Here is a 27,662-nt window from a genome sequence, read left to right as displayed (position 1 = left end):
CTCTCACAGACATAGGAACAGGTGTGTCTCCTAGGTAATTCCAAATTCCATCAAGTTGACAAGATTACCTATCAGGAGCATCATATGCCCAGCACGAATTTTACCAATTCTGTTTTACTGCACTTTACCTCTCTCTCTCTCTCTCTCTCTCTCTCTCTCTCTCTCTCTCTCTCTCTCTCTCTCTCTCTCTCTCTCTCTCTCTCTCTCTTCCCCCCCACACACGTGCACACACACACACACATCTCTATCTCTCTCTCTCTCTCTCTCTCTCTCTGTCTCTGTCTCTCTCTCTCTCTCTTCCCCCCCTCATGCATGCACGCATGCACACACATATCCATCTAGCCATCCCTCTGTCTAGGCAAGCACTTTATTATAAGCTCCAACTTCAGCCCATGTTACTGATTGGTGGTTCATTTTGTTTTGAGATGGGGGTCTCACTATTTTGTTCAGGCTGGCTTTGAACTCTTAGGTTCAAAGTCATCCTCCTGTCCCAGCTTCCAAGGTTCCAAGACCACAGGTGCAGGCAACTACACCCAACTTGACCTAAGTGTTTCTGGTACATTAAACTATATTTTGTTTTATTTTTATTTTATATGTATGAGTGTTCTACCTGCATGTATATAAGTGCACCAATATTATCAATGCTCATGGAAGCCAGAAGAGAATGTTGGATTCCCTGGCATTGGAGTTACAGTTTTCAGCCACCATGTGGGTGCTGGGAAACAAACCCAGGTCTTCTGGAAGTGCAGCCAGTGCTCTTAACCTTTGAGTCATCTCTCTAGCCCCATTCCTGGCACATCTAAAGTAAGTGAGAGAAGTAGCATCACCCCCACCACCACCACTCCAGCACACATATGACATACCGGAGTTCATACCCATGGTTCATTTTCACGTGACATCTGCACTCCCTTCCCTTTATAAATGCCGGATGATTCAGTACTGCGCCTCTCCCTTTCTGTTCTACTGTATCTTCTAGTCAGAAAGTATATCTCCTGAGACCCAGAGTTGTCCCAAGGTTGATTCAATATTTAAAAAGTCAACACATGAAGTTCACTATTAAGTCTGAGGACAATACTACAATAAAGCTTTAAAACACATTTTTTTTTTCTTTTTCTCAGTGTTGGGGATGGAGTTCAGGCCTCTCTGTGCATATTAGGAGAGCATTCTGCCAGAGAGTGACATCCCTAGCCTTTGGTTTATTGAGACAAGGTTGACAGGAGGCTCAAGTTGGCCCTGAATTCTCAATCTTCCTGCTTCTGCCTCTTGGGTGCTGGGGTTACAGGCATGTGCCACCAGGTGTGGTTACCTCATTTCATATACTTGGGACCAGAAGCATTTCCCTCTTCACACAGGTTGTCCTGTGCATTCCCCAGTGCTTCAGTCCCTATCCCTCTGGTGTGACGCTCCAGATGCCTTCTCTTCTTGGTGTTTCCTGCTTGCCAGATCAACCATATCTTCCCCAAGCTCTAGGCACCTTTCAGAACCTGGAGAGAGTATCAGAGGCAAACAGAACATTCACCATTTCTATACACAGTTAAGTTGTAGCCCCTCAAAGCCAGGCTTAGACTCCAGGGTGAACATTTCTGAATCATCTAGGTCCTCTCCCTTCTCACATTACTCCCAGGTTTCCCATGGGCAGCTCTGGGCCAGCACTGGATCTCTGGTGACTGCCCCTGAGGTCTAATCTGAGCCTTAGGAGGCAGCTGGCCTTCCTCTTTCCCATCTCTATCCTCTCCAGATGGTCTGGCTCAGTCACTAGTCTTAAGTTTTGCCTCATTTCTCCTTCCCCAATGCAGATAATGTTGGCACAGCATCCCAGGGCAGTGTACACTGTCGGCACTTAATAAAGCCTTACGGAATGGAAGGAAGGATGGATGGATGGATGGATGGATGGATGGGTGAGGTGTATAGATGGATGGATGGGTGAACGCGTGGATGGATGCATGGATGGGTGCATTGATCAATGGATGAGGCGTATGTATAGATGGAAGGATGATGCAAGGAGGAACTCCCAATCCCATCTCAGTGAGACTTAGGAGGCGGGCAGCCAGGTGTGAGCAGTCAGGGGTTAGCCAGCCTGGCTCCCATCGGTCGGTCGCGCCCAGTGCGCACTCCGCGGTACTGCGGACGCCCAAGGACGGAAGGTTCTGGGCCGGAACGGGCGCGCGCGCGGCGCGGGTTGCGGGGTGGGGGCGGCTTAGCGGGCGGACCGCCGGGTCGGCGCTCAGGCGGCGGTGTGCGAGGCTGCGGCGGCATGGCGGGGCGGCGGGTGAACGTGAATGTGGGTGTGCTAGGCCACATAGACAGCGGGAAGACAGCGCTGGCACGCGCCCTGAGCACCACGGCGTCCACTGCTGCCTTTGACAAGCAGCCGCAGAGCCGGGAGCGCGGCATCACCCTCGACCTAGGCTTCTCGTGTTTCGTCGTGCCGCTGCCGGGGGGCGAGCCTGGGACTGGCGACTGGCTGCTGCAGGTCACGCTGGTCGACTGTCCCGGGCACGCCTCCCTCATCCGGACCATCATCGGCGGTGAGCGCGGGCCGGGGCGGGAGCCGGGCTCGGCGTCCGAGCTCGCGGAATGGCGGCGGGGAAGGGGCCGTCCACTCCGCGGGCCTGGCAACCATCCCGGAGGCTTGGGGCTCCAACTCACAGCCGGCAGACCAGACGCCGCTCCCATCAGCGCAGCGAGGTGCTTTCCTAGAAAAACAAACTAAGGAAACTCAAGCGCTGCAGAAAGGGTTTACGTAAAAGTCAAAAAAGTCACCACTCACCTGTACTTTGGTCTCCCGATTCTTGTTCCCAAACACTACCCCAGTGTCCTGTGTATGATTTCAGAAAAACACATAAATGCAAGCGTATCTGCATATATGAAGAGTCCATGTTTCTTCTCCGGTTGTTCAACTAGAAGTTGAACCTACAGCCTATCTCATACTTGCCTATCTCATAGGCAAGTGCTCTATCACCGGGTCTCTCTCCAGCTTTGGTCTCTTTATACAGGACTTCAGCACTGTCCAGAGACTGCACTGTCTCTGTACATAAAGCTTCATCGTTTTTAAAGCTCACACAAAGTTCTTTTGCAGTAACATTTTCTTAACTAAATAAATTTTTTGAGAGGGTCTCCCCGTAGCCCCAATTGGCCTGGAACTCACTATGTAGACTAGGCTGGCCTTGATCTCACAGAGATCTGCCTGCCTCAGCCTCCAGGGTGCTGAGATTAAAGGCATGGGCCACCACCAATAATGATGGACCTTTGTGTCTTTTCCAGTTTTCACTACCCATGCTTTGATGAATATTCTAGAACAGAAGGATTTGGTGTATACTAGTGTTAACTGTAGGGTAAGCTAGAACTGAACCCTGACTAGGGCAAGAGGCATATGTATTTTCAGGCATGAACTTTCTGCTAAAATATGTTGCTAGAATTTGTACCCCTGTATTAGTTTTTAATGACTGTATACAGATAATAATACATAACCACTCCTCTCGACTCTGGATCCTTCCCATCTGTCCATGTGAAACCATTCCGATGTCTTTTTGGATTCCTTTTTTCAGATTTATTTAACTACGCTTAAGTCTAGAGACAAGACTCTAAAACTTGTTTTTTAAACACCCAATAGGAAAAATGTATGGCTGTACCTACTTGCTGCAGCCCTAGTGCCCCATTTCCTTGTGGTTCTTTCCACCAGTATTCTGTAAGCCTGCAAACACATGCCCTCATGTATGTTGGGTGGATGGCTTCATTATTCCCCGGGCATTCCAGGTCCCAACTATAGTGATTAGTTAAGTGCTTTGATCTTTGTTGCCTTATCTTTATGCTGGAGGGCAGTCTGAGACAATTTCCCTGTTTGACTGAGGTGGAAATGGAGACTCACCTGCCCAGGGTCAGTCTTCCAAAGTCTAATCCGTCCATGATTCACTCTTGGAAGACTGTTTAGGTACACAGTTTTTTTTCTCCAGCTAATTCTGCCTGATCATAGTCAAATACATTTTAGGACATGCCCTCTAAGCTAGTCTAAGTTGGAGATTGATGGTACTGGAGTGTAGCTCAGTGGTGGAGTACCCAAGGTACTCCTGCAGGAGGCTCTGTTATTTTTCTACAAAGAAAAAATAACAGTCAAATTAAGTCTTTCCTGGCAAATACAGAATCTGCTCCCAGTCATCCCTCTGAGGTCTAGAGGGCAAAGAGCTGTGTACTAGATACTGATTGCTAAGACGTGAGGTTCATAGGTTCCATGGATTTAGTGCATTTTTTACTTAATATTTCAGATCTTTGATAACTGTATTGAATGTGGCCTAATTGTAAGTAGAGGAACCTCTGTAATGTAGGCCAGGGTGGAAGGACAGACATACTTTTGGAGTCATGAAGATCTTGACTCCATAGCTTAGCTTTCTTCCTTGTTAGCTGTGTGTTCATTGAACCTAATTCTGGATCTTCCATCACTGGTAGATAATGGTAGCCACACAGCTACTCTCTGGCTTGGTTTTTCTCAAATATTTTTGCTTTTGGACAAACTTTGCAAGAAGCATTGTTGCTTACCATTTGGCCTTCAAGGAAGTTGGGATTCAGAAAGACAACTTATTAGTAGAACAGAGTCTGCCTGCCTCCTTTTCCATGGTGGGGAATTTTAATGCCACCCAGGTCCCTGAATGCTTGTCACCTCTTCTGATGTGTACATACAGAAGGTCTTTGTATGACAAAAGGTTTCAGCACTACCATGGCATATATGATCAAACTGTCATGCCCCAAAGTATTTGGCAAGTCCTTGATTGAGACTATAAAACGTAGAAGAGAATTTGTGTTCTTCTTGTCTGCTGCTATGGCTCTTCTCACTTCTCGTGTCTTGAGACTTTTTGCATCTCCATCCCAAACATTTAAATGGTCCCAGCTTGGGCAGGGAACCACCTGATGAGGCTGGTTTGTTAGTTTAGGATCAGAAGTAACTGTAAGTATGGGTATGTAGCAGGACGTCACTGTGGCTTATGGTACTGTTGTCTATGTCTGTGAACATGAAAGTGAAAGATCAGCAGGGCCAAATCCTAGAAGGTGACCCTTGATGATGATTTCTCCTAAGAAACTGGGATGGGAGCCCTTTGGAGGGCTGTTGCCTAGGTGTATGACATGACCAGCTGAGCTGTGGGTAGGAAGATGTAGGCAGGGACTCCATGAACAATGAGGGTGGTGTTTGGTGTCTCACCTGTTCCTGGGATCCTTGGGTGACTCCACTGTAATTCTAATGCCTGGCTCACTGAATGGTTCAGACCCCCCATGGAATGTGTAGTCCTCTGGAGAGGGAAATTGTAGTGAGTCCATGATGAATTCTTTAAATTGCAGTCTCTTAAAGCCAGCTCTCTAATCTTATTATTCCTCCAAAATGGGGTGCCCTGCATCAGAGGTGATGATTGCATTTATCAGTTATTTGGTGCTGTCCTTCTAGTCTGTGCACTGTGTGTTTTGTTATTGTTTTCTTAGCTTTCACAGCAGCCCTGGGGAGTAAAGGTGATGTTCCCATTTTATAGATGAAAAAAATGTGTCTCAGAGAGGACCAGGACACAATTACTGTTAACCAGGTTTGAACCAGGTCCATGGGCCTCCATAGTCCTTGTCTGACTTTCTCAGTGCAAATGAAAAGTGTGCCCGTCCACTGCAGCCCCCGGAGTAGTGTTTCAGGATGATATTTTTCTCAAATCCATTTTAGAGTATAAATCTTTCAGGGTTAGAACTTCAAAAAGATTAAACAATGTATGTTTTAAAGACTTGGGTTGGGATGAGGGACTTAAGACTCATCCTCAATCTAACTCCAGCCAGAAAGAGGAGGGCTGAAAAATGCTAGTATCTTGGCTTAGCAATTTATAGTCTTCTGGTGACTGTGAGGATTAACAGCGTTTTGTCTCCGGGTCTTTTGTTCTTGTTGTTAATGAACAACCTTCTGCCTCTACTGACTTATCTCCTGGCCCTCCCACATCCTATACCCACTGTATGAGGGCCAGTTCCTATATAGCTTGGGCCTTCTCTGGGCCCTCCCTGCTAGGAACAGACAAGAGCTTTTATGTCTGACCCAGGCCACTGCACTTGGAGCCTACGAGGTGTTTGTCTCTTATCCTGGAAAGAATAGCTTTGTAAAGCTTAAACTACATTGTCTTTTGCTTTTCTGTGCTTCTGGTGCCCAAAGGGTAAGAGCTCTTAGCCCTTTGGTTTGCTTTTCTAGGCCTATCCCATTTTGTCCCTCTATTCTGTCTGACAGCCCCCCTCCATTTGTACTCATGAATGGAATGGGGTACATGTATGCCAATGACTGTGTATCATCAACCAGCTGTTTTTTTTTTTTTTTGTTTTTTTTGTTTTTTTTTTGAGATCATGTGTTACTCTTCCTGCCTCAGCCTCTGCAATTCAGCTGGATTTTTTTAAAGTTACCCCTATGTAGTCCATGATGGCCTTTAGGCATCTGCACATGTGGTCAGAATGCTGCTTGGTATAAGCTTGAAACCAAGGAAAGAGGGGCTTGGACAAAGGCCTTGGCAGCCAGGGGGCACTGGGTGTTATTCTAATGCCAATTAAAAAAAAAATTAAAAACCACTTTTGATTTTCTTTGCCCTTAATCGTTTTGTAAGAGTCTGTGTAAGAATCCATGACGTGGGCTGGAAAGATGGCTCAGTGGTTAAGAACACTGATTGTTCTTACAGAAGACCTGGGGTTTGAATCCCAGCACCCACATGGCAGCTAACAACTGTCTATAACTCCAGTTCCAGGGGATCCGACAGCCTCTTCTGCCCACTGGGGGCATTGCACAACACAGGTGCACTTACCTACATGCAGGCAATACATATATAACATAAAAATAATAAATAAGCCTGGTGTGGTGGTACACGCCTTTAGTCCTAGCACTTGGGAGGCAGAGGCAGGTGGATCTCTGTGAGTTCAAGGCCAGCCTGGTCTACATAGTGAGTTCTAGGACAGCTGGGGCTACAGGGAGACCTTGTCTCAAAAAGACCAAAAAAATAATAATAATAAATAAAATATTTTATAAAAAAAAAGAATCCATGACATTAAACTGTTGTAATTACATGTTTAGTCTATGACAGTGTGAATTATTTAAAGGAGGCAAAATGCTTCCTTCAACCCAGTCTTTGGCATATTGCATCTGCTTGGCCTTAGTTCTCTATTTTATGCCCACCCAGCGGGGGGCTACGCATTATTTTTAGCACTAAAAGGTGTACATGTGACTGGAAGATTATGCTGTCTGGTACAGCTTCTACAACAGCGTCTACCATCGGGTGATGCTAGGCTGACATGAGTTGCCTTCACTTGCTTCAGAGTTTCCAGTAGGAAATCTGCTTCCAGTAGTGTGCTGTTATTGAAACAAGTGCTTCTGTTGTGCCTGACACCTTATCACTCTCTGACCCCACTTGATCTCTTTCGAAGCTGCAGTGCCTTTAACTGTCTCCAGGAGACTCAGGTTGAGCTCCATCTGCATCACTTTCAGCTCTGGACAGTGGGTGACTTTGCTTTGGTTTGGGTGACAGTGTGGGAACAGCACATCAGACACAGCCTTGAGTTTAAATTAATGCAGAATATTGAGCAGGAACCAACAGGAAAGAAAAATGGAAGCAGGTAGTCATATTTCATTCCGTTGGGGTACATTTTTCTTCTCATGGGGCTTGCCCTTGAGAACAAAACATATCAAATGTTAAATCAAAGAATATTTTTGTAGTCATGCTAGGAATAGAAAATAATGCAAAGACTTTGCCTTCTTGAGGCAAATATTTCACTGGAAGGTTATAATCAAAGTCAGAAGGAAATCGTAGCCACAGCTTTTGGTAAAGCTGTAATCACTTAAAATTAATTGCTTTTAAACTTTTCACTGAGCATCTCCTTTGTTTTCTATCAGCATGTCTCATGGGTTTTTCTTCAGAACCACTCCATTCAGATTGGGATAAGATTTGGGCAGACATCCCAGGAAATAACCTATGAATTAAGCCCTGGGACCAGTTCCCTTCTTGGTCATTCTTTTGTTGGTAGGACCTCAGCCAGGCTGGGACTGAGCCTCACTTGCCCAGAGCTCTATGCTCCCTCTTCCTAGTAAAGGCCTTGGTAGCATGTACAGTGCATGGTGTCTGAAGCTCTGGTGCTCAGCCACCCTAGAGGCCCCAGCTCAAGGAAGGGTGGCATTTCCAAGACAGCCTTATGGTGGTCAGGGAGCCAGGCTGAACTTGGGTGATACATCATCTTCTGGTGTTGGTAGGAACACACAATGCTGTGTGGCTGGCTCCTCATCTGTGAGTCTGGAAGCACCATGGGGCAGGAAAGATACCTGCATCTTTTGTAGCTCTAAGGTCAGCCTGGCCTGCACAGAGAATGTTCTCAGTGTTTTTTTTTTTTTTTTTTTTTTTAAAAGCAGTTTAATTGAGATACAACTGAGAAACTATACAGTTCACTAAGTGTATTCTCAGTACTTTTCAGTGTGCCTCGTAGAGTTGCATAGCTGTTCTTCATGAACAAACACTATACTTGCTCACAGTCATCCCCTGGGTACCTGGGCAGCCACCAGCTTCCTTCATCTCTATAGATTTGCCTATCTGGACTTTTGATATAAATGAAATTATGGAGTATGTGATCTTTTGTATCTGGTTTGAGAAAGGGTCTTACACTGGCCTTGAATTTATAATCCTACAGCCTCTGCCTCCTAAATGCTGGGATTACTAGTGAACCCAGTTTACGGTATGTTTTTAAAGTTAATCCGCATTGTAGCATGGAACTATACTTCAACTCTTTTAAAAAATAAACTACATTTATTCAGGGTGCTGCTTTCTGTGCTATGCCTCACCCATGGAGACATCTGGCTGGCAGCCTCTGTTCTAAGGACTTCTGGTAGCCTGTCTGATAGGAGAGGATCACCTAGTTGATGACTTGGTGGTTTCTTGTTTCTTTGTTTTTGTTTTTTGAGATAGGGTCTCCCTGTAGCCCCAGCTAGCCTGGAACTCACTAGATAGACCAGGCTGGCCTAGAACTCAAAGATCTGCCTGCCTGTCTTCCAAGTCCTAGGATTAAAGGAATGTGGCACCACACCCAGCCATGACTTGGTGTTTTAATCCACTCACTAAGGGTCTGCACCTATTAGGCAGTGTTGTGGATATGAAGGCAGGTACATGCCATGCATGTCTTCAAGGAGCTTGTGGTCAGGTGAGGCAGGAGGGAGTAGGGTGGTCAGTTGAGATGCGGGGTTGTAAGGGTCTTGATCAGGAGGAACACAGAGATGTGTGTAGCCTGGGCAGGAAAGCCTTACCCCCCAGGGTGGGGGCAGTGCTAAGCCTGGACAGATGATCTGGAGATTTCCAGGTAGAATGGTCACAAGGAGCAGCCTCACTGAAGTCTAGGAGTGTGAGATCAGGGGAAGTGTGAGGAGGTAAGACTGGGTGGGCGTGCTAGGCAAGTCCTGGCTGGGAGGCTTCTGGGAGGAGGGGAGGTCTTGTTGAAAATTTGCAGGATGGTTGAGATCTTGCCAGTGGAGAAGTTGGGGAACATTCCAACTGGAGAACCCAGAGTACACAGACAGGTAAGGCAGGACTAGAGTGTGACATTCATGGAGGAGGAAGTATCAGTCCCAGTGGCCACAAGTTGACTGGGACAGGGCTCAGAAGCCAGACATACCCTTCTAGGAAGGGATATATTTTAACCAGGAAACCTTTTGGTGGAGTCTGAGAAAGGGCTCATGTCACATAGATTCAGGGTCAGGCATCTTATTCCCCATCCAACCTCAAGCAGGAAGGCAAGTAGGCAGGTTGTACTGCAAGAGGATATGGATGCTAGGGCACTGCTATGGACTGCCAAGTGGGGTTGGGTGTGTTGTAGACTTGGAGGATGTGTGCTGTCTGTTGGACACTGTTTTAGACCTCTGATGTTTGCATTCGGAAAGCCCATCTCTGAGGGAGGTATTTCCTTCCACACTGAACAGCTAGCTGCACACTGGTGAGAAGTAGCTTGTTGCAGGTCTCAGCTGGTGAGTGCTGCCCCAGGCTTTTGCCAGCCCGATTCCCCAAGCTGTGATTTACCCAGGACTACAGACATGTCTCAGCCCATGCCTATATCAGGAGAAAACTGAGGCTTCTGAGGAGCACGCTAGTCAAATTGTCATAAATAGACGTTTCTGTCACCATTCTTCCTACATTATTTGAATTTTGCTTGTTAATTGAGTCTTTCATTTTCTTGTGCTATGCAGTTAGGCCCCTGCTGCTTTGAAATGGCCTCATTGGTTAGAGGGAGGACTTAACTGATTTGGGTGATCCTCTTGCCAGGCGAAAAACCAACTTTTGCTGTTGAAAGGAGTTGACTTTCCCTCTTTCCCTATTGCTGTGTTGTGATGATGCCTCTCTTGTCTTGGGGCCTTAAGGAAGACTAAAATGGTTTTCTTTGTCCCTAACCTACTTCCTGGGGATATTTATTTGGTGACACACACAGGTGTTACCTAAAGATAAACTTGACTTTTTTCTTTTAAAATTAATGCTCAAAATGTATTAGCATTGGTCTTTGCGGCCAGAGGAACTTGCCTTGCCTGGTCCTTGACTGTAGGTTTAAAGCTCAGGGAAGGTTGGTTGATGGCTGCTGCCCTGGGCCATCTGACCTTGGGATTAGAGCTCAGGCTGCCCATTTGCATTGCATTGTGGCACATGAAGACAGTCACTCCACTGTGGTCATTTCTAAGTGAATCCTGGGACCTTTTGCCATGAGTGCCAGAGACCCTGTATATTTGCACTCAGGCATTTCCCTGTTCTAGGATGTTGGCTTAGGGTGAGTTCAAGGATTTGCAGAGCTTATCTCTAAGGAGGAAGGCTGACCTAAGAAAGAAGGCTCCATCTCTAGCACTTCTGTCTGACACCTAAGACCAGTAGACCACAGACTGTCTGGGAAGGGAGGCCAGTACAGACTCCCCACTGCCAGTGCCCCATACTGCAGAGCCTGACACCCTGCTGTGAAGAACCTCAGCATTTCCAACAGAACTTTGTGTCAGATAGGAAATGTTCTGGCTATGTGGTCCAGCAGGGTAGCTGTGAGCCTTGGGTGTTCATTTGAGCATTTGCCTTGTGGCTAGTGCTGCTGGGGCACTGAAATGTAAATTTTAACTGACTTTAAAGCATCAGTGTGGCTAGCATTTAGTTGCTGCTTTGGCGGTGTAGTGCTGGGTGGACTGAGGAGTGGCTGGGTTCTGTAGCTCTACTGTAGATCAGGATTGATGCTGTTCCCTGTGTGTGGTTTGGTTGCAGGAGTTGTCATTTTCCTGGGAAGTGTGGTTTGGGGCTCCCTGCCTTCCCCAGTATTTTAGATTCACTCTCCACTCAGACTGCCACCTGCCAAGCCCCGTCTCACCTTTCTTGCCTTCTTAGTGCTAATAACCCCTACCCCCAGTTCCTGAGACATGGTCTGGAAAATGAGCCTCAGTCTGTCCTCCTCCCTACCCTTATAGGAATCACTTCCTGTCCTTGTTCCTCCTGTGGTTCCATTGGTGCAGCTGCTGCTTTGGGACAGGCTTCCTCTAGCTCCTGATTGGTTGAGTTTACAGTCTCCTTTTACATGGTCCTCTACTCTGCAGGTAGGAACTCCTTCTAGTTATGTCACACTTACCTGCTTATGTCTTCATTTGCCCTCTATTGGAAGAGAGCTCAAACACCTCATCATGACTGACGGGGCCCTTCCTGATAGATTGTGTTTGTGCTCCCTCCAGGACTGCCTAAACACCTCTGTCAGACAGACCATGTGCCTTCTGATGACATGTATACTTCTTGGAAGCCTCATTGCCTCCCTCCGAAGCTGGATTGCATTTGAGGGCTTGTAGCATTGTATATGCTCTTAAGAGCTTATTTCTCCCATCTTACTCATTTTCTATTACTCGACTATTTTCTCCACTGAACCCTTTGAATGCTAGGGCCTGTTGTTCAACTTTGTCTTAAAGGGCCCAGGACAGGGCCTGGCACAGGTTGAATATTTGACGCATGCGTATATATACTCAAGACGGATTGACTGGATGGATGGATGGATGGATGAAGAGGTCATTTCCCACTGCCTTCACCAAGCAGCCCCACTCCTGTGGTACTTTAAGGAACTGACCAGGGTTCAACAGTGGAGGAAGCCTGCCTTGAGGTTAGACAAGTTAATCTTTCAGTGGAAATTCAATCCTCACATTTCATTTTCAGGCCACTTTGCGTAGCAAAGTAGTTTAACTCGTAGCAGATTTCTGCCATGCTGATGGTTAATTTCACGGCCCACAGAGGGTCAGCACCCTAATGCCGGGAACACGGCGACCTCAATGTGGCTCACCTCACACAGTGAGGGCCCCGTGGCCCTGTTGTTTTAGAGAAGCAGTATTCAAACATCCTTTGGCAGGCTGATTTTGAGTTAGTAGGGGTGACCCTTTCAAGAACATTTTAAAAGCTATAACATAGATCCCTTCCAGGCCGGGTATTTTCCTTTCTCTGTGTGGTTCAGAAAGGCTGTGCTGTCACTCAGGTTTTTGTCGGCAGTCTTCAGCTTGACCCTGGTTGTTTAAATCTGCGGGAGCAAATTTGAACAAACTTGTACTTTGGTAATTCTTCTGCCTTTGTGAACCTTTAACCTTAAGGTTCTCTTGGAGCCATGGGCTGCATTGTCACCCGCCGTCCCTGCTGGGGCTTTCAAAGGGCATTGTCTAGTGTGTCTGTTTTCACTTTGCTACTGGCGTTCTTTTGAGGAAGGGTATTAATTCAGACCTGATTCTGAGTCAGGAGGGGGACTTTTAAACTTGCCCCAGAGCTCAGGGATGGGGAAATGAGCATAATGCAAGCCTGTGACTGATGCTGGTGATTGTTCTGCAAGCAGCATGTAGAAGTGCAGGAGAGAGAGGCCTCTCACTGTCCAGTGGGCAACCTCAGCTCTGCAATGTCCTATCTGACATCATGACCAAAGTGGTAACTGGTTCTGATAGGCAAGCCTGCTGAATTCAGAATTCCTGGATGATCAGGTTTTTGGGAACCTGGGAAATTGGAGGTGAACTTAGGGTCCCACTGACCACTACAAAAGACCACATGCTAAGAAACTTCCTGGATTCAGCGAGAAGGTTCCACAAGGCTGGGAGTAATAAAGCTCTGGTGCTGTTTTGCCCTGTCTGTGCCCTAGACTTCCTGATGTTTGTCCCATCCTGCTTTTCCCTCACTTCCACCAGCTAGCCAGTTTACACTTAGTTTCTTATTTTGTTTTCTTATGATGCGACTGTCATGTTGCTGTCACAGGCCCTCTTGGGCTTTGGGGATGGTCTCATGAGTGTGCAGTGATTTGAGACTGGCCCTTTCTTGTTGTATGTCACACTTTGCAGCAGCCTAGTGGCTGCTGCAGAAATGGCCCAGTTTTCCAGACGCAGATGTTAGGAAGCCAAAAATACAAAAAACATGCAGAATTATAAGTTGTGATTAGTGCTATGAAGGACAGTACAAGACGGTTGGCTCTGGGAGATCTACTTGAGTGTGGACCCCAGGAAGGCCTTCCTGAGACAGTAAGGTTGAAGGCAAAATCTGGAGAAAGATTGGGGCCAGCCACTGGTGACTTGGAGGTGGGAGTTGCATGCTAGAGAGGCAGCACCTGCAAGGGCCCTGAGGAGAGCAGCTTGGGCTTGTCTGAAAGGGGCAGAATGGGTGGCATGGAGTCAAAAGTATCTTTGGACAGACATGTACACTTGCACTGTCTGTCTTGGTTTTGCTAGAAAATAAGCAATGGCATGTTGTGATCCAGGAACAGAGGTGCATGCACACACTAGTCCTCCAGAGTTGTATGGCCTCACTAGGCTGTTCCTACTGACCTTTGTCTGTCCTTAGTCCTGTCTATTTTTGGTACTATAGCATCTCCTTCCTGTAGTAGAGCAATGGACTGAGGAAGAAATAGGGTTGGCAGGCAATCCAGGCATGTTGTGAGTTAGCCAGTTTCACTACTGTACCCCTCTGTTTGACCAGTAGACATTGGTGCACTGGCATTTTGGGTTAGGCCATGTGGAGGGAAGGAAGCATTCCTGAATGGACAGCAGAGGGGTCAAGTGAGGCATCTAGTAAGAGCTGGTAAGCAGATGTGACTGGAACCTGGCCCACCACTGACCCCTGGCCACACTCCTTTCTTTGCTTGTCCTCCCATATTTCCCTCCACCCCTTCTGTGGGGTGCCTCAGGTACAAGGTAATGGGCAGGGTGGGGGTGAAGCAGATTTTATTTTTTCAGGAGAATTGAGGTTGCTATGGTTTGGTCTCCTTGGTGTGCCCATGAGATAGAAGAGTGGGTGTTGACATTCTGATGATTTGCTATTCAGAACTGTAAACTCATTTTAGAGAAGCCCAGGACTTCCCTGGAGCTTCCTGCTCAGCATGTTACCTGGCTTCAGATTTAGGTGTTTTGTACTTAAATCCTTTTTTTTGTTGTTGTTGCAGTGTGGGGAAATTGAACCACTGTGCTAGATCCCCTGCGTCCTTTCCTCAGAACATCTCTTAAGAATTTGGTCTTCTGTCCCCAGAAAGGGCCTATTAATTGTGCCAAAGTATCATCAACCTGAGGGGCCCTTGTCTGCTTTTCTCCTTCTGTAATCAAATGGAATCTTTTTTTTCTTACAGATTTCTTGGGTAAAAGGAAGTGGTACTTGTTATTGTAGGTTCATCAATCATTTCTAAAAGTTTTAAAAAGTATATAAGAAAAGTTCCCATGGCAACCAAAAGCTTCTTTTCGAGGCATGAATATTTTCTAGGAAAGATAAAAGTCAGTTATTTGGTCTGATTTCTTCAGCTTATATCTAGAAATCTGTCTTAGAAGGCAATCTGGGGACATGCAGCAAGCTCTCCAGTAACAGATGTGTGTCATCCTCTTCCTATCAAGTCCCCAGGCTGGGAGATCCAGCTCTACTGTGTAAGCCATCCATTGGGAGGTGGGCATGCTCACCCTGTGTCTATTGGAGCCGTTCAGTGCACAAGAGGGCAGTGTTTGCTTATAGTCTCAGATGGCGATCATGTGCTTGTTCACAGGTCAGCATAGTTAGAATGACCTCGGACGTGTTCAAGACAAAATAAACTGTAAACCACAGCCATGGTGACTTCTCATATATGCTTTTATCTGACCCCTCAAACAATTACTGTATGCTATCCTTTTTTTTTTCTTAAAAAGAAAATATTTTTTCAGTGTTTATTTTTCATTTTTTTAATCAATGAAAATATGGTTTGCAAGGCCTGTACCTATGGTGACAGAGGTTACAAAGTATTTCAGAAGCAAAACAACTGCTTTCTAATTAAAAATCAGATGGAAATATTTTTGTTTAGAGTAAGGAGTCGTTTAGAGTAAGGAGTCAAGTATTTTCTCTCCCTTTCACATCAATGTAAAGATGATCTGACTTAACCTTTTTTCCCTTCTTTTAGTTTTTTTTTCTTTTGTTGTGACTTAACTTTTAAAGTGTTTTGAAGGTATAGACTTCAGTCATCCACCCATTATTCAGCTTTCATTTCTTCATGGTGGTTTCCCTGTATCCCGGGGGCATAGTCTCCAAGATATAATAATCATCTCCAAGATTGGCCTTTCCTGCCTTTGTATAAGGATTTGCCCATTTTCAGTTCTCCCACAGTACTTTTCTGCAGACACTTTGAGGCCAGAAAGGCACAGTACAGCTCCTGCCCTATCAGGTTTTAGCTGCTACAGAACTGGGCGCTGGATCTCTTTTTTCTTTTTTTTTTTTTTTTTTTTTTTTTTGTCTTTTTGAGACAGGGTCTCCCTGTAGCCCCAGCTGGCCTGGAACACACAGAGATCCATCTGCTGGGATCTCCTCCCAAGTGCTGGGATCAAATGTGTGTGCCACCACACCTGGCCAGCCTGGACCTCTTGATCTTAGGTGTCTCTGGGATATTGGTATCCAATAGAGTTTCACTGCAAACAACAGTGTGGCTAGGCCCTGCACACTGATGACATGGCTGGAGGTGATGGAGCAGCTTGGGGAAGCAGAGGGAGCCCATGCATTGGAGTAGCCCTCACTTGTCTTGACATCCCCATGGGAACCCCACATGGCCCCTCTGAGCTGCCTGTGCATCCAGATGCATGTGGTTGTCTTGCACAGGGTGACTGCATCAGGAGCATATCCATAAAGCTCATGGCACAGGGCAGGGAAGGGGTTGTGGGGAGTGATTATAACCAATGTGAGCATGTGGAGGTGTGGGAGCTATTGAATAGAAGCATAGAGACACAGACGCTGATACCTAACTGGAGACAAACCAGTTCTTTCTAGATTGCTAATTTACTTGATACATTGAGCATGTCCATTGCTAGCCTCCCTGAGCATCACCGGCAAAGCACAATGAGACCTAGATGGGAGGGGCTGTCCACCGCTTCGATCCTCTGATAGCCATCGAGGAGAAGAGCAGTTCCAGGCTAAGCCTGTATGAAATCAGATGTCTTTTTCTAATCTTTTGTAATCACAACATAAATCTTCCAAAGGGAGTGTGTCTGTAAGATAGATGCCACATATGCGGCAGGGTAGTTTAGTATGTGTGATGTCCCCAAGGTCTTTAGTTGCTCCATGGCATCTAATATGAATGTGAGTTTGACAATACTGAGTGCAGAGTCATGGCTCCCTCACTTGCTTCCTTGTGACCTTCCTGGCTTCTCTTAGATGGGTCTGGGTAGGAAAGAAAGATTTTCAAGCAGCAGACTTTCAAGAGGCTCAAGAAACATTTTTCCAGGATCAGAATTTTTGAAAAATGTTAGACTCCTCAATTTCCAAAAGAGCCTCATTTATAAGGAATGAAAAGTTGGTTTTTCTTCTTTGCTCCCATAGCAGGGCTGGCACTGGGAGCAGGACTGATGTTCTGTATAGTAATTTCCATTTAGGCTCTTGACTGCTTTGTGTCTGCTAGGTCACCATCAGCTCATAATGGAGCAAAATTGAACAGGAATCCCTGAGACAAGTAGCATGCAGATGTAACAGAGAGGTGTGGTGGCAGAGAGAGTGAGTTCTGTGAGATGTTCCTGGTGCTGTCTGTCAAATGCAGTTTGAACAACCCTTCTGAAGCCCCCCCCCCCCTTTTTTTTGTTTTTTTTTGAGACAGGGTCTCCCTGTAGCCCCAGCTGGCCTGGAACTCACTATGTAGACCAGGCTGGCTTTGAACTCACAGAGCTCTGCCTGTCTCTGCCTCCTGAGTGCTGGGACTAAAGGCGTGCACCACCACACCCTGCAGTTCCCCCCCTTTTTATAAGAGCTCCCCTACAAGCACTGCAGGTGAAGACCAATGTTTATTTTCCTTCTTCCTGTTGGTTCCTATGCAAAAACACTCCTGCATAGCCACCCTGGCCTTTCTAGTGCGTCGTCTTCTTGGCTTATGATCCACATTTTAAAACACACCTGACTGCTTTGCTTTTGCATGGATAATTATCAATAGTTACCAACACTGAAGAGCATTGAAAATGGAGGACGTACTTCTGAGAATCGTGTTCCCAAATGAAGCTGGCAGGGAGGGGAGTGTAACCACGTGTATACTATAACCATATCCCAGAGGGCCTGGTTTGCCACATTACCACATTCCACCATTGGTCTCCCCAGCCCCAAAATTTTCTGCAGACTCTCACAGCTAGTGAGAGGAACCATTGGGACTTGGCTCTGTGACTAGGTTAGGAAAACCGTTTGTGCCATCCCTACTGAGTGCTCATTCTGGCTTCTGCTCTTAGGCCTCTCTTCTGTCTCTTGGGGCTCTGCCTGGCTCTCTGGCTGCCATGACGTTTAAGTACCTACTTCTCTGGGTTGGGGCAGACCCATGAGTATAGTGTCTATGTCTCACACAATAAGGCATGTAATGCTTAGAAAAGTCCTGTTTGTAGGTGGCCCTCTCCTTTGTCTTGGTGGGCAAACGTAATGTGCAATTTTGAAGAGTATCCGTTTTTAGTGTTCTGTTCTTATCTTGAGGTCAGTTAAGGCTTTTGCATTTGCCCCAGCTCTATAAACTTTGCCTGTCTGCCTAATGAATAGCTGTTGTGGAGTATGCAGGGAGATTCACATCTACTCTAGAGGCTTCTAGAGCTGAGAGGTACATCATGCAGGCCTGTATGCTGAAGTACCTTCTTTTTGTTAGAGAGAGAGAGAGAGAGAGAGAGAGAGAGAGAGAGAGAGATCCTATAACAATCCGTACCCCAGGGTGTCTGTTAAAGTAATACCTGGGATGCAGTAAATAGAAACAACTCTCCTTCTCCCTGTGCTCGGAGCCTGGGGCACTGCAGGATTTGTCAACAGGATGTATCTACGTCCGAGGTCCTTGGGCCAATCAGACTTCCTTTTTCCTCAGCATTGCAGTTAGCAGGAAAGAGCTGAAAATTATGTAAGAGCAATGTTTTAAAGAAGAAAACGAAATTCTTAATTTTTCTGAAGCAAAAAAGAGGAGGAAAAAATACATTTATTGTTTTCCTTGATTGTTCAGCAGGATACAGGACAAAGCTGACCTCTCTCCTGTATAGTCATCACCATCCTTTATCTTTTTCTTTTTCTTTTGCTTCCTTCTCTTCTCCCCTCTTCTTCACCTGGTCTCCTCCTGTACCTCCCCCATGTTCCCTTTCTTCTCTTCTTCATACTGGTCCTACAGCGACCTCCTTTTCTGTAAGCCAGTCCCAGGGGGACTCAGTCTCATGTTTTGGAGAGACTCTGATCCTAGGAATTTGTTCTTGTGTGTGTGTGTGTGTGTGTGTGTGTGTGTGTGTGTGTGTGTGTGTGTGTGTACGTGTACTCTTTGGTCTCCTCTCCAGTATGTCTGTGGCTTTCTGAGGGTGCCAGGTGCTCATCCTGTACAGGTTTGGCTTGTGCAGAATGCTGCATGTAGCGTTTAGAGTGTACCCTCCTAGTTCTTCTGGAACAGACAGGGCAGTGGGAAGGTGAGCTTTGGGGGAGGCTGGGTATGGGTGGATCAGTGTGGACCTGCCTCTGAGTAAAGCAGGCTTGGGGTCCTGGGCCAGGTGGGGTTCTTTGGAAGAGTTGATCAAATTCAGCATTGCTTGCCACTTAATGAGTCCCAGGTATGTGAGCTCTGCCAGTACCAACACGTGTAGGCTCTGGAAAGCCCGAAGGAAAAGACATGGCTCTATTTGGGGGAATGCCTATTGCAGGGGGGAAGCTTGCCAGATCTTTCTTCAGAAGGAGGGAAAGAGACTGTCAGTTGAGAGCTCCTGATGGGACACCCAGTGCAGCCTTGACACTGGCCTGGGTCTGTGCCCTGTCCTGCCCTGACTGGGGCTTGGGGTGCCTTACTGTGCTTATTTAAGAGCAGTGGACAGAGCTGGACTCTCAGTCACAGTTTCTTATCTTGACATGGGCAGAATAACCTTGCAGAATTTTTTGTGTGTGGAATCCCATGAGCTAAGCTGTCTATAGTGCTTACCTAAGTGTTGGAACCTATAAAACACTCAGTAAATTTATAATGGATTTAATTTAACATTTTTATTAAAAATATTTTATTTTTATTTTATGTGTATGTGTGTATTGCCTGTGTGTAGGTAAGTGCACCCGTGTTGTGCAATGCCGCAGAGTACAGAAGAGGCTGTTGGATCCCCTGGAACTGGAGTTAGGACAGTTGTTAGCTGCCATGTGGGTGCTGGGATTCAAACCCGGGTCTTCTGCAAGAACAACCAATGTTCTTAACCGCTGAGCCATCTCTCCAGCCTCTAATTTAATATTTTTAATTCTCATCAAACCACATATAAAAATAAGTCATTTTTAGAGATCTCTCTACCTTTGTGTTTGGTGGGGAAGGCATGCTAGATGAACAGTGACTGATACTGTGCATAAAACATGGCTTTTGTCTCTGCTTGAGGAGAAATTGAATGAACACTGGAAGTCATGAGTGTGGCAGGGTGGGTGGGTGGTATGTGAGAAAGTGGCATGCTCTGTCTTGGAGGAGACCAGTCTTCAGAGGGCCTTGGGCTGTGTTGTGTTTAGAAGCTGATATGTGCTGGTCACTGGTAAATGCAAACATACCTGAAATGTGTGATGAAAGGAACTGAACTTAAAAAAAAAAAATATGTTTAAAGGAAAAAAAAAAATCCCAACGACTGAAAAGTATAAAGCAACATAAAGGCAAACAGGAGCCTGAGAAATGGAATTTACATCCTGGCTGGTCATGTGAGATCTGAGCACCATTACTTAACTTCTTTGGGTCTCAGCTTCCTGGTGTGAAAAAGAGAAATCTGGGACATGATAAGCTCTTAATGAGCACAGTTGCAGCTTCTGCTGTGTCTTGCACTGCTACGACAGGGTTCTTGTCTCTCTCACAAGGCTGCCCATCACACTATATGTGGAATCGTTCTCCAAAATGTAAGGGTTTTTTTTTTTTTTTTGCAGTTTGAATGAGTGCACTGGACCATTGAGTCAATCTGTGGAAAGCTTATAAATGAATGTATATGACCAAAGTTTGGAAATCTCTCTTTTTGTTGATTTTTTTATTTTAAAACCAGGGTTACAAAAAAAAACAAAACAAAACAAAAAAAAAAAACAAAAAAAAACAAAACCAAACAAACCAAAAACCTTATTATATAAGTTCCTAAGCTTAGGGCAATTTGTGTAAGTCTGGTACAGGGGAAGTTTTAGCTGGTTCAATTAGGGAAACACCTCCCTCCTCCGAATTTGCTGTTGATTTGATGACTTATTCCCAAGCAAATTCATCAAAAACTATCAATAAAGGAAAAACTTTTATGTTTTTTTAAGGCCTTGATGACTTTCAGTTCCCCTCATTTGCATGTCTGTGAAGTTATTTGAAAATGAGGATGGTAAGGAACTTTGTAGGGATGGCAGGGAATGCCTATCAGTTAATCAGATTCTAAAGAACCTCCCACACACTTTCCTCTTGGATCTTGCCACTCTGCTTGCTTAAACTCAGAGAAACATTGTTCCAAATTCTTTACAATCAGAGAGGTTTATTTTGTTTATTTATTTTAGAGGATAGGCTCAAGTTGCTTTGTTTTTTAATAAACAGGAAAATTGATTTGCAGAGCCATGAGTGAAGTGGAGAAGACAAGAATGAGCAAGAGGCACTTCTGAGGTTGACTGGAGATGTCACAGCAGGGAGGAATTGACAGTGCAGACTGTTAGCCTGTTTACACTGCATGCACACAGGAGAAACTGAGCGAAATGCAAGGTCACCAAGTGAAACCACTCAGAATCCAGTTATGCAGTGCAAACTCATGCACTGGGTAATTTCCACAAAGATTTTATTGTTTCAGAGCCACATCTTTTTAATTGTCTTAAAGCACTGTCTCTTTTTGGTAGACTTGAATTATACAAATCATCTTATGTCCCTACAGCGAAACATTTAAATGCCTTTTCTCAAGAAAAAAATTCCCAGCACTCAAAGTGAAACTGGAAGTAGTTTACTTACAGCGGCCAAGTTTTCTGCTGTGTGTTTAGCCCCAAGCTTATGAAGTTTCTAAATGAAGCTTCCAGAGGTAGGTTCTTTGTGGATCAAGCAAACTGGTAGAAGTACATAAAATCCAGGGTTTTCCTATTGAACGTGCTGTTCATCAGTTCAGAAATTCACAGTGAATCTTTAAAACCCTAAATGAGTTCAAATGGATGTACTGTTCTTTTCCTGTACTGTCAAAACCTTGTTCCTCTACCACAGACCCAAAGCTACCTCTCCCTGCTTGCTGTACTTTGCTGTTATACTCCAAATCCCTGTTGTTACTATGGATGTTGGTTTGTCATTGTAGTTATTGTTAATAGTATGAAACAGGCTTTGAATATTTGGTCTGAAGAGAGTCGCTCAAATATTTGGTTGTGGTGATTAGCATGTGTGTGCAACTAAACGAGGAAGCTGAAGTTTCACATAAATGTCTTTAGGCTTTTTTTTTTTTTTTGGTCTTTTTGAGACAGGGTCTCCCTGTAGCGCCAGCTGTCCTGGAACTCACTATGTAGACCAGGCTGTCCTTGAGCTCACAGAGATCCACCTGCCTCTGCCTCCCTAGTGCTGGGATTAAAGGACATACATTCTAGGCATTTTCTTTGGGAACCTGGGGAGCGAGATGCTTTTACATGCTAGACAGGTTGGGAATCGCAGCTTTAATTCTGATTTCTTCTTTTGAAATAAAAGTTGGCTCTTGGTACTGTTTTAATCTCTGGGATGAATGGGACCTATTTCTGATTCAGATTGTACTGAAGCTGCTTCTCCTTCCCAAGGTGGACAAAAAATGTTCTGTGTGCAGAAACGTGAGCTGCTGCTTGCATGGGGGAGGAAGGGCAGGAGGAAGCTGTTTGCAAAACTACTTAAAATAAATTTGAGGGGTCAAACATGGAACACAGTTGCAAAAGAGAAAGGAAAAAATGCCTTGGGTCAGTTGAGCTAGAATAGCGCAGGCATTCACACTGGCTAGAGGGCTATGTGTTTCTTGCTAATAAGATACAATTGGAGTAGATAATATTTGAGTATCTATGGCTAGATCTCACTGCCTCTGTATCAGGGAAAATTAACCTAAAGGGGCATGTTTTAAAAGTTTGATTCAGGGGAACAGATGCCATTTGGAAGAGAGATGGCAAGCTGTTTTCCTTCTTGTCAGAGCTTGCTCAGTCTCAGCCTTCCAACTGGCAGTTTGTGTCAGACTTGGCCGGCTGTGGCTCAGGCTTGCGTTAGCATTTTACTTAAAAGCGATCGGTACTTTTAAATTAAACATGCAAAGTTATCTTGGTGAGGCATTGAGTGGGAGGCTGCTGGGTTATCGAATTTGGCCCTCAGTTTAGCCAGTTCAGCAGGGGTGGGAGTGGGGTCTAAAGCAATTAATATGCAAGCATGCTTGAGTCAGCATGGTGGGAGATTACTGTCTTATCAGTGCGAAGGGAATCTTCCCAGAGATTCACACTTTTTTGCAGGTAGATTAAAAACCTATTGCTTGAGATTCATAGTTGAGAGTAACTACCTCAGAGTGCCAGATTTTAGCCAGGAAAGCATAGAGAGGGAGGAAGTATGTTAGAGACAAAGTACCTTTGATATGATGTTTGTATGATGCTTAGCACAGAGAAGACCCAATGCCAGGGTTTTTATTTTCCCTTTTTAAGTTCACATAGATTGGGTGAAAAATTAACTTTTTTTTTTCTGCTGTTGTACAAAAACATTCACTGAACTGATCAAAACATCAAAACAGGTGTAGTCAGACTGAGCACTTAAAAAGACAAACTGAGCCATGGAGGAGCTAGCTCCGCCAAACCTGAGTACTGAGTTCGATCACTAGGACCCACATGGCATAAGGAGAGAACTGACTCCTGCAAACTCTCTTCCAACCTCCACATGGATGCCATGGCAGGTGCGCGTGCGCACACACACACTAAATAAATTAAATAAATAAATAATAAATTTATAAAAACAACAAACTAAAAAGGACTGTAATATGTGGTTAAATCTTCATGTGCCTTGTAAATCTAGATGTGCTCTGTCCAAATTGCTGCCAAGAGTTCCTGGCCCAAATGATGTGGCTGGTGACCAGCTATGTCTCTGATAGCTCATAACCCCCTCTCTTGCACAGCCAGAATGCTCCCACCTGCTTTTTCCACCTGGCAGTATTTGAGGTATGACATGTGTTTTTCTGTGTGACAGTCTACTTTGTACACGGTGGCTGACTCTGCTACAGTCTAGGGAGAAGGGCTGCTTCATACCGTTTCCTTGTCTTAGACTGGGGAAAGCAAGACTTTCCCTATGCACAACACTGTGGAGATACAGCTTCCTCTGCCTTTAGTTGAGTGCAAGACCCCAGACCAGGCAGCACTACTGCAGCCTAGGAATTATTGCTTGGCTCCAGAAGACAGGAACACTGAGCCTTTGAAAATAAGATGTTACTTAAAAATGAAAACCTGGAGTGGAGAACCTGGAGTAGTGCAGCCATTTGTTTCTGTTTATTTGAGAGTAGCTACCTCAGAGTGCCAGATTCAGCCAGAAATTACATGGGAAGGAGTCAGCGGAGACCCTTCCCTTCTGGAAGCTTTGCTTAGACCATTTGTTTAATTTCATGAATTTGGGGATTTCTGTGTGGCAGCTACCTTTTGGTTGAGACCTGATTGTCTGGTAAGAAACTTAAAGCCTTGGCTGCTCCAGGGCTACTTTAGGACATGGCCCTAGGATGCATGGCCAAATGACCTTGTCCTTTGGCAGGTGACACAGGGACACAGCTTGGGTGTGAGTGGGTGTATGGCTAGCTCCCTGGTAAAGGGCTTCCAGAGTTTCCTGTGGGGTCGTGCCTTTTCCATCCAGTGCAGCCGCCTCTCTACTTCAGATGGAGGGTGAAAGACTTGGGAGAATAACTTTCATTGTTCCCATTCCCAGATCCTTTTCTGCATGTGGAGAGCTTTTTGAGTTTGTCTGTTTGTTTTCTGTCCTCCCATCATGACCCACAGCCTATGCCGACATTCTTCTAAGCAGATCACATGTGCCTGGCAAGCAGTGGGCATTCTGAGTGCTTTTTGTGTTTCCAGCCATGGCCCTTAGTTCTCAAGGGAGACCACCGACATCCATCCTGATTTAGGAGAGAGAACCAAAACAAAACAAAACCAAAGCAAGAAGCCTTGATATAAAATGGAAGGAAAACTTGGCAGTGGCCAGCGCAGATTGTGATAAGGAGTTTTGAAGTGTCTTTCCTTTGAAGGGTCTCTTGGAGAACCCACAGCGGAGGTGGGGGCCAGACAGAGGCCTCAGCACACTTAGTCCTAGAATCTTCTATTCAGAAATGCCCAAGGAATAAGAAAGAGAACGCAAGCAGATGAGCACTTTGCTTTCCTTCCTGGGAAGAGGTACCCAGATTGAGCTGTGGATGGCAGCGGCCACCAAAGCGCTGTGGCTGAGAGCCTGTTAACGTCACCACAAACTCTGGGAGGAGAGTTGTGTTTCTGTCTTGTAAACAAATGGAGAAAAGGGGACTCTGATAGATAAATATCCCAAACTCTGTAGTAGAAAGGAGAGCCATCCAAGATTTTCTTTCAAAATGTTTTTTTTTTATTAATGATGTAGGAGGTAGAAAATTCTGCGATACTAAAGGCTATGAGGAGAAAGTCTGGTTTCGTGTCTCAATGCCCCAGGCTCCATATTCTGCCTTGCCACAGGTGTTTTGTACACAGTTTTCATGACTTTAGAGATGATGGTCATCTTAGTGTGTAGCAGCATCATTTGGTGCCTGTGATAGTGCTTTCCACCCTGAAGACAACCTGTGCTGTCATGTGCTGCTTCTGGCCGTGCTGGTCACTCCTTTTGCACTGTGTGTGCAAATCCCGAGTCCGCACACAGAGCTCCACTAACCTGTTAGCCATGAATTCTGGGCTCAAACAAACTTCCTGCTTCAGCCTCCTGAGGACAGGCAATGTAGGTACATGGCACTGTGCCTGGCTTCAGTGTACCCTCTTTGTATGCAATATAATCTGTTCTTTATTGGAATCCCATTGACCTGGATGTGAATTCTAGTCATTCCATGTCACAAGCCGAGCCATCTTGAGCATTGGGCAGATGATGTAACTCCTGAGCTTTATAGGCTGAGCCTGAGAAAGCAGGGAGCTCACAATACCAACTGTTGGGAGTGGGAAAGGCAAGGTAAATGCACTTGCTAGTTTTCAAAGCTGACTTTTCTGAGCTATATTTTTACCAGTTCTGACCATATCCCCTGAACTGCCTTTCTCATCTGCTCCTCAGAACTCCTAATAAGTCAGACATAGTTCTTCTGCCTTCTAATTGGCATGTGACTCGAAATCTGAAATGTCAGATCCCTGCTCAGAGTCCTCATCTGTGGGTGGTAATGTAAACATTTGCCCCAAGTTGTTGGCCCTAGAGCCCATAATCCTGACCACTAGGAGATGCTGGCCTCTGTTCAGCCAGAGCTGACAGTACAGGCCAGAGGATTCTGTATCCCCTGGATTATGCAGTCAGTGAATCTTAAGCCACTGTCTGCATTTTCACACCAGAGAGCATTGTTTCTTCCCATGGGGGGCAGGGGGCAATTGGAGTATTGCTTCTTGTTTTGATTAGAAACCTGACCAGGAACTGGGCTCATTTGTACAACACCCTGAGTTCTATTCCCAGCACCCTAAGAAAGGACGGAGCAAAAGGAAAAAGAAACATCATCTGGAAGATGGTCCCTGATGTCTGCTGGTTTCTACATCTATAGACCTGGAAGAGCGATGCTGTCTGTGTTACTCCAGCACCAGTTCTTCATACTGGATGGTGCATCTTGGTGTGCTGTTCCTGGATTTTATTCATTTGGTTCATCCCTAGACTACTAGAGACTTGAGTTCCTCACATGTTTGTCAGACAGCCTAGGATGAAGTCACTTCCTTCTTCTCATTTGAGAAGTGATTGTGGGGCATTTCCTCAAGTGGGGTTGGCAGAAGTGTATTCTGGGGCTTACATGGTGATGAAGTTGTATCTGTATTGTTGAGAGGATGCTGGAGCCTGCCATGGGAGCAGCAGCATGCACACAGCTGCCTCCAGCTCTGGACCACTCTGCAGTGTCCACAAGAGATGCTAAGAGATCAGTGGAAAGGCATCACAACAGAGCACTGGTGTCTCACTCCACCTGCTGCTTCTGTGTATTCTTGTATTTCCTTCAAAGTTAAAAAATGTGGTATAATATATACACAGCATAAAATTTCCTTTTAAATAATTTTTTAAATTAAAATTATGAGTGTACCTGATGTGTGTGTGTGTGTGTGTGTGTGTGTGTGTGTGTGTGTGACTTGTGAAGGTCAGAGGATACCTTTGTGGAGTCACTTCTCTCCTTCTACCTTTGTGTGGGTATCATGGATCAAACTCCAGTCACCAGGCTTGGACAGCAGTGTCTTTATCCACTGAGGAATCTTGCTGGCCGCCCGCCATTTTAAAATCATTTTTACATGATCCCTCACATTAGTATATTCATCGTGTCATGTAGCCATCACTACCATTCATTGTTCAAACTTTTCCATCTTTCCAAGCTGAAACTCTGTCCCCAGTAAGCACTAACTTCTCATTCCTCCTCCCCCAGTCCCTGGCACCCACTGTTCTATGAACCTGACTACACTAGGGACCACATATGAATGTAATCACACAGTATTTGTCCTTTTGTTATTTGTCATAGTTAGTTTTTGTCAATTTGACACAAATTAGAGTCACCTGGGAAGAGGGAACCTCAGCTGAGGGATTTCTTCTATCAGATCAGTCTGTGGCTATGTCTGTAAGGCATTTTCTTGATTTCTAATTGATGTGGGAGGGCCCAACCCACTATGGGTGGTGCCATCTCTAGGTAGGTGGGCCTGGGCTATTTAAGAAAGATAGCTGAGTAAGTCAGGGTGAGCCAGCCAGGAAGCAGTGGACCTTTGTGGTCTCTGCTTCAGTTCCTACCTCCAAGTTCCTGCTTATCCCCTGCATTGGCTTCCTTTGATGAGGAACTATAACCTGTAAGCCAAATAAACCCTTTTCTCCCCAAGTTAGTGGTCAGTGTTTTATCACAGCACTAGAAAGCAAATTAGGACAAGACTGGATTATTTTATTTTTCATAATGTCTTCAAATTCATCCATGTTGTAGCATGTGTCAGAATCCCCCCCCTTTTAAGTCTGAATAATATTCTAATATATGTATTTCATATATATATATATACTTATTTATTCCAGGCTTTTAGAGCATATTAAATACCTAAGTACCTCTCAGGGTATTTATTTAT

General features: G+C 45.3%; 1 protein-coding gene across 2 annotated transcripts in view; it reads left to right on the top strand.

Moving 5' to 3' along the window:
* Positions 1–2,200: 2,200 nt before the first annotated feature.
* The window catches only part of Eefsec (eukaryotic elongation factor, selenocysteine-tRNA specific), a 225,863-nt gene continuing 200,401 nt past the window's right edge, over positions 2,201–27,662 (top strand). Inside the window, exon 1 of one of the 2 annotated variants that reach the window (XM_008828555.2) lies at positions 2,201–2,528. In XM_008828555.2, the coding sequence (XP_008826777.1) occupies positions 2,255–2,528 (274 nt within the window). In that variant the 5' untranslated portion in view covers positions 2,201–2,254. The remainder of the gene's footprint in view (positions 2,529–27,662) is intronic. The other variant, XM_029561324.1, reaches the window with a different exon arrangement.

The sequence above is a fragment of the Nannospalax galili genome, unplaced genomic scaffold (genome assembly GCF_000622305.1).
Source record: "Nannospalax galili isolate Female #2095 unplaced genomic scaffold, S.galili_v1.0 scaffold332, whole genome shotgun sequence".
NCBI lineage: Eukaryota > Metazoa > Chordata > Mammalia > Rodentia > Spalacidae > Nannospalax > Nannospalax galili.
The sequence above is the reverse complement of the archived record's forward strand: the minus strand, read 5'-3'. Positions and strand labels throughout refer to the sequence as shown.